Here is a 7,548-nt window from a genome sequence, read left to right on the forward strand (position 1 = left end):
GAGCCGGCTTCTGCAGGCCTTTGCAAAGTCAAAAATAGATAGATAGATAGATAGATAGATAGATAGATAGATAGATAGATAGATAGATAGATAGATAGATAGATAGATAGATAGATAGACAGACGGAAAGCTAGATAGATAGATAGATAGATAGATAGATAGATAGATAGATAGATAGATAGATAGATAGACTGAAAGCTAGTTAGAAAGAAAGAAAGAAAGAGGGATAGATAGATAGATAGATAGATAGATAGATAGATAGATAGATAGATAGATAGATAGATAGATAGATAGATAGATAGATAGATAGACTGAAAGCTAGTTAGAAAGAAAGAAAGAAAGAGAGATAGATAGATAGATAGATAGATAGATAGATAGATAGATAGATAGATAGATAGATAGATAGATAGATAGATGGATGGAAAGCTATCTAGCTAGGGAGAAAGAAAGAGAGATAGATAGATAGATAGATAGATAGATAGATAGATAGACAGATAGATAGACAGATAGATAGATAGATAGATAGATAGATAGATAGATAGATAGATAGATAGATAGATAGATAGATAGATAGACAGATAGCCAGAAGAGCGTGGGCAGGCATGAAAGAAAGAGAATCCGTGGGTGGAGGTGGGTCTCCCTGTTTGCATGTCTTCAAGTTTCCAGTCTGTGTCAGTGACAAAAGTCTCAGACCGCATCAAAGCCTGGATTGCGGCTGCAGTCACGTGACTTAGAAGCGCACCTACTTCCTGCCCACAGCGCGTCCCACATGCACATATACACCCCGGGCCCCTTCACACACACACACACACACGCACACACGCAAACACACACGCGCAGAGAGCGAGCGAGCGAGCGAGCGAGAGCTGTCAGAGGAGGCATCGCGCTGACATACCTCAACGGAGGTGCAACAAAAGGAGGCCGATTCAAAGCCAAAGCCGAGCAGACGGAGGAGACCCGGGCCCAGCAGGAGTCGAGGGGTTGGTAGCAGCACAGACGGCAGGACGGGACGGGACCTGATCTGGAGACATGTTGTGGGGTTGTCTGCTCTTTTGGGGGACCGCACTTCTGGTGAAAGGTGAGGTGTAGTAACCGGATCCCTGCGTTATTCAGATATCTAGTCGTCGCATCGGGTTTTTCTTTTCTTTTCCTTTTCTCACTTTTGTTTTGTCTTGAAAGTTTTGCTTAGTTTGGATTTGAGTGATAATGTGTATAAAAGAAAAAGGTGTGGGGGGGGGGGTAGGACCAGGAAAGTTCTTTACCTCATCCGACGCCCTTTTCGAACACGGCCCAGTTGTTACTTGCGTTGGTACGGAGAGTTTGCAAAATTATGTTCACTATTATTTCCATTTGTTCTTGTTTTCCCCCTGCCTTATATGTTTTATGTGGTTATTTCAACACGTTCGAAAGGAAATCAGTTGTTTTTGGTGACGTGTTAGAGAGTCGACGACTCGCGGTGGAAGCCGTGAAATCAAATTGCACCTTTGGGGCAAAAGTTGAGGTTTTCCTGTCTCCTTCCTGCAGGCTTGAGGTGTAAGGAGGCGGAGGTTTTGGTGGAGGTGGGCTCCAACGCGGTCTTGCCATGTGACTATGCCCCCTCAACTGCTTTTGCAGAGAAAATCAGCTGGAGCAAGGCCAGCAGAGGGTAAGAAACAACTTCTCATTTCTTCAGTGTGTTTATCCACTAGTCCTACCCTGTATATCTTGTCCGTCCAGCTCGCTCGCCATACCCCTCCGTAATGTCAACAAATCCCCCTCCCCACCTCTCCCTCCACGATTCAACATCTCCCCCCTGTCTCCTACTGGACTGTTGACACGTCTCGTCAATCTTCTCCTTTCACCAACAGCAAGGTTTGGGAAAAGCAGAAGAGTGGTCTGGAATACTGGGGCCACGGCTGGGCACGACAAGGGCCACGTCGGGTTTATTGCCCCCACTCTGGGTTTGGAGCGGGCCAGTGCAGCCTCCACATTGAGGATGTGAAGGAAAGCGATGGAGGAACGTACACCTGCAGAGTGACGGATGGAGACCAGCTGATTTGTAATGTGGTCACGCTCCGAGTCGTCAAAGGTCAGGAAACCAGGCCAATATTTCACCGTAGATGAGTCTGTTGAGCCTGTTTTCACAATACACACACATCTGAACGAGCCCGAACGAGTCTTATCATGCTGTGTGACTATATGTAAGATGATTTGTCATGATTAAGAGTCTGTATCTTGAGTTGTGCAACTTAGTTGCTTAGTTATGTCACCTTGAGAAGAGCATTTTATAAGTAAAATAAGCAAAGCTTTTGTGGAGAACTGCTTCAGGTGGTTTTGTCTAGTAACTGCAAGATTCAAATCAACAAGTTATGCTTCACACTAGAATAGAATAAAATAGAACAGGACAGAACAGAATAAAATAGCACAGAACAGAACAGAATAGACTAGAACAGAACAAAATAGAATAGATTAGAATAGAACACAACAGAATAGAACAAAATAGAATAGAATATAGAACACAACAGAATAGAATATAGAACACAACAGAATAGAATATAGAACACAACAGATTTCTTGCTGTGAAGCTGCCCCGTCTTTCACAAGTACAAAAGTTTAAAGGGGACATCTGTAAATATGTCCAAAAAAATCTCAACCCCGGCTTGTGTCTTTTAACAGTGTCCATCTACCCACCCATCCCAGTGGAGGGCAATGATGTGTCCTTTATCTGCAATGTGACCCCCTGGCCTAAGGGGGCCACGGCCAGCTGGGGCTTGAACGGCACCCAATTTATGCCTCAGATTCAGAGCAAAATAAGTATGATCAGTAAGAATGCGATGAACGGAAAGGCTTCTCAGAGCCTGGCTGGAGACTGGACCTGTGTCGTGCACTACAACGAGAAGGAGTGGTTCACCACGCAGTCGCAGCATCTATCCGTGAGAGGTGAGGTTACGCACAAAGGATGACTATATTTCCACACGACGGACATTTTCGAAACCATCTCCGGCGTCTTCTGTCCACGTCTCACCTTTGTATTACCCCCTCCAACAGGGATCATCGTCATCCCTGCCGACGACGACACCAGGGTGTACGCCGCGGTGGGCTCTGCGGTCACTCTCCCCTGCGTGTTTGCCCCCGGTTATAACCCCTCCGACCTCGTGTGGGAGAAAATGAACACCGCACCCCGGTCTCCGTCCACGGCCTCCGCTCTGCCTCCCTCGTTCGATCTGAGCCCCCTGACCCTTCAGCGTCCCTGGGATAGGTCTGCACGTGTGATGGAGGTGGGACCGGAGGATGGGGGCCAGTACAGATGCTCTGGGACGATAGAGGGACGAAGTCTGACTCGGGGTCTGCGGCTTGTCACTGCCAGCGGTAAGCTCCAACCATTTCACCACGGTCACCACGTCATGTTATGGAAAGACAAGATAAACGTTTACTCATGCCAAACATAGAAAGTGAACTGGCAACCCCTAAAATTACATCCACGAACTATGGTGCCCGGTAACTACTAAGCAATATATGAGTTGAGGAGGGGCTTCTCTGTTAATTACAGTTATTTCTGTGTACTGAATACCCAGTAATTCCAGGGTCGCCAGATAAGATTCTGATGCAGTGTCTGCATATTCGGGTTTAGGTTGTGTGACACCAGCTCATACCATCGATATTTTTCTTGCTCTTTTTTGCAGTTGAGAGCAAAGCCGTGAACACCAGAAGAGCCCCCTCCATGACACTGACCTGCCACCTCAGTGACCCCAGCGAGGTCACTGACTACGAGTGGTTCCACGTGACCTATGACCTCAATGGCACGCAGTCGGCGACTTCCATCGGGAAGGGGAACGTCGTCAGCGTCAACGGGGTGACAGGAGAGAATTCTGGGGAATGGACGTGTCGTTTCTACGGAAGAGACGGCATCCTGGGAAACGCAACGTACCACTTGCACGTAATGGGTAAGCTCACTTATCTTGATACAGTTCTGATACTGCTTTATGGTGTTAACGCACGAAGAATATTGATCACCGCCATCATAATTACTGCTAAAACAATGACGGCTTAAAGCTGAAATGCGTGTTGACCCTGACCGGGCCCTCATCTGGCAGCAAGGACTGCAAACAAGGCGTAGCAGCCATTGTGGCTCGCGCACCGTCAGCTTGGCAGTAAACAGTTCCCACCCGTGTAAAAATGGCCTCCATGGACCAAAGCTGACACAGGCAAGCAAACGTATTACAAACCACATCGGACTATATGGAAACACTGTTGTACAGTAATATTGACGGTAGAACTGGTAGCTAGATGCAACGCCACATCATCATCACATCAATGCCGCATGTGCCACATATTTGCCAAAGGTGGCCCATATTTGTTTTGTGATATTTGGGCCATATTCACCATTTACCACACGGGCCACTTCAGGGTCACATCCATGTTGCCGAGAGCACCGCATCTTTGCCAAAAAATGGCCCACATTTGATTTGGTGTATTTGGGCCACATTTGCTATTATACATGTGGGCCACTTCAGGCTCACATCCATTTTGTCAGGGCCAGAAGAAGGCCGTCAGTGCCGCATCATTGCCTGAAGTGGCCCACATCCGGATGCTGTCTGGGCACCAACATACAGCTTCCCAACCGCAGACACGGCCAACTGTGTCTGTAGGGACGCCTGACCAAGCCGGAGGTAACGCGGGGATTCGAACCGCCGATCCCCCGTGTTGGTAGGCAACGAAATAGACCGCTACGCTACCCGGACACCCTATGATAACTATCTATGAATGTAGGAAAAGCCATGGATTTCAGCTTCAACAGCGATGGAAGATAGACATACGGGGCCTTGGTCGTAACTTTTTGCGTATGTCCTGCAGGTGGTCTGACCGGGCACAAGAAGACGGGGATGTCGAGTGACGCCGTCACAGTGATCGGCCTCAGCGTGCTCCTGCTGGTGCTGCTGCCGGTTCTCGTTAAGAGTTATAAAAACTACCAGAGAGTAAGTATCCCCCCCACACACCCACACACACCCACACCAGTGGCAGCTGGCCAGTAGAGGGCACTGGGGTGTCGCCCCCTTCAAATATCAAGAGATGAAACTCTCCTTAAACATGTTAAATATAATTTAGTTGTATAATGCAAATAATTATGAAATAAAAGTGTTTTTCAGTCTGTGAGCGCCTGTCAGCAGCCATTAAATATTGGTTCCACATGGTGTTTGGTTGATTTCCGTCTGAATACATATACTTCCTGGGTGAGGGGCACCGGCCAAACGACACCTTATGTAAGCCCTCAAACTTGTGGTGAGCAGGTGACCTGAGGCTGCTGTCTGATTGGTTTCTTCAGATTTTCCAGGGGGCGCAGTTGTGTGCGCCCCAGACACTCCCACTTTTATTGGCAGTGAATTGGTATTGTTTAAATGTTTGGGTTTTTTATCTAATGTGATTGGACAATCTTCGTGGCTGTCAATCATGTTCACACCCACCACCACGCCTCGTCTCAACTGTCAATCATCCACCATCTATACAAACCCTGATAGAATCGGTAGGCTACATTGTCCTTCTTAATGACTCTGTGACTGTGTGGACATTAAAGCAGCTGTCGGGTGTGCTGCACCAAGGTAAATTGTGCCCCCCCCCCTCCAAATTTTAGCACCAGCCGCCACTGAAAAACGAGATTGCATAAGTGAATGGAAGACTTTACGGCTCCAAACAGGATCGCTGCCGGTTTTCTCCAGGTTGTTTGTTGTTAAAACTTGGTGCGTCTCTTCTCCACAGAGGAAGAGAATCTTCCAGTACCCTGCAATGGAGACCATTGTCCACGCCCTGTCCAACGAGCGGGAAGAGAGAGAAAGGAAGCGAGTGAAAGAAGACGACGTATCCAAGTAGAGATGCTGCGAGCAAAACTCCATAAATCACTGTAGCGCAGTAAGACGTACGTTGTAATTGCCTGTAAGAAGTTGGGAGAAGCTTGTTCACACGGAGGTTTTGCACATATCCAGAGCAGACACATGTAGCAGTATTTGTTGTTTTGTATAAATGCATTTGGAAAGTTTGCAAATTGCTTCGTTATATCAGCTGTAAATATAGAAACGGTTTTATGAAAAATACTACTTTGTACAGATTTCTTGGAAATAAAAATACTTAACAAATAAAACTCACTTCCCTGGATTAAATCACACTTTCCTCGTTATACACGTTACGGCTCTTTCCGCTGCAATGAGCAAAAAGAGTGATATCATTATTACTCATATAAATAAAATACTATTATAACAAGGTGTGGTCGTACTTACACAAAACTCGGACCATGACTGTACCGGCATTTTGTAAATAACAGTGTGACATTATTTTACATGCCACTTCATAACTACACAGTCATCAGCATCCATGAGTTCAGATTCAGGCTCTTTAAGTCAGAAGGAGCCAAGGAATATACGTGCTTTTGGACGCCAGCGTTTTTTGGTGGATTTGATATCATCTCACCAAATACCAGCGCTAAGGCAAAATCTTAACCCGCTTGCTGTAGCCAAGACCCCCCTACCCTTTCACAGGTTGAACGTAAGAGTTTAAGTAGTATAACTGTGGTCTTGGGACCCCCCCCCCCTTTTCACCCCAATTGAATCCGACCAATTGCCCCACTCTGCCTGGCAGTCCCGGTCGTTGCTCCACCCCCTCTGCCGATCCGGGGAGGGTCGCAGACTACCACATGTCTCCTCCGATACATGTGGAGTTGCCAGCCACTTCTTTTCACCTGACAGTGAGGAGTTTCACCAGGGGGACGATCAAGCTATTCCCCCCCCACCCCCCAACGCCGTGTATACAGAGAGTCTGGCCCGCCTTTCTTGTAACACGCGCTGTGATTGGCTGAGAGCCTGTCACGGGCTTGATGGGCGCCATGTTGCCTACCAACGTCTGGCTCTGTCATCATGACATTTTGGGCCCATTTCTCGCCGATTTGCAGCAGTTGAAGGAGAAACGGTGTGTTGTGCGGCTTGGGGCTGTTCCGTTCGGCCGGAACAAGGCCGTATGATGCATCGATTTCCACAGGATGCCCAAAGGAGGGCAGTTTGGACCGTGAAGATTGGCAGGCTGGGCTGGTCCCCCTCAGCTTATTCCTACTTGTGCTCGGGGAGTTAATTTCAGTGTTCACGATTTTTCGATAAACTAACTACCTAATAAGGTATTGTTGTGTGGAAATCAGTTGTATGGCACATCCAAGCCATGTATAACCGTTGACAGAAATCAGGCAAATGTAAACAGTGTCAGATTGTCATATGGGATGGATTGAGTGACAGGCCTGAGCCTGAGCCTGAGCCGAGGCAGTGTGTGAGTAGTGTTGAGATAAACTAGACAAGAGCCTCGATACAGAACTGACTAAACCTCGAAACTGGTAGGCCTAATATTTCTCAAGAGTCCCTGAGATTATTGCTCATTATCATTCGCTAGCAGCCTACTGAACGTTGCAAAATATGTAATACTGGTACTGATCACCAATCTACCCACCACACCAGTAGTGTAGTGGGTAAAATCTAAAGTCTGTGGAGTAAATTCTTTGGGTTGAAATCTACATGTATGCAGCAGAGGCCCCTGCTC

At 47.2% G+C, this 7,548-nt stretch overlaps 1 protein-coding gene across 1 annotated transcript; it reads left to right on the plus strand.

The window, feature by feature from the left end:
• The first annotated feature begins 827 nt into the window (after positions 1 to 827).
• LOC130118644 (lymphocyte activation gene 3 protein-like) lies at positions 828 to 6,088 on the plus strand. Its single transcript, XM_056287086.1, has 8 exons — positions 828 to 1,078; positions 1,525 to 1,645; positions 1,848 to 2,068; positions 2,656 to 2,919; positions 3,028 to 3,348; positions 3,663 to 3,923; positions 4,834 to 4,955; positions 5,734 to 6,088. The coding sequence occupies exons 1-8, from the start codon at positions 1,030 to 1,032 to the stop codon at positions 5,842 to 5,844; spliced, it is 1,470 nt and encodes a 489-aa protein (XP_056143061.1). The 5' UTR covers positions 828 to 1,029; the 3' UTR covers positions 5,845 to 6,088.
• Positions 6,089 to 7,548: the final 1,460 nt, after the last annotated feature.

This window comes from Lampris incognitus, chromosome 9 (genome assembly GCF_029633865.1).
Source record: "Lampris incognitus isolate fLamInc1 chromosome 9, fLamInc1.hap2, whole genome shotgun sequence".
Taxonomy (NCBI): domain Eukaryota; kingdom Metazoa; phylum Chordata; class Actinopteri; order Lampriformes; family Lampridae; genus Lampris; species Lampris incognitus.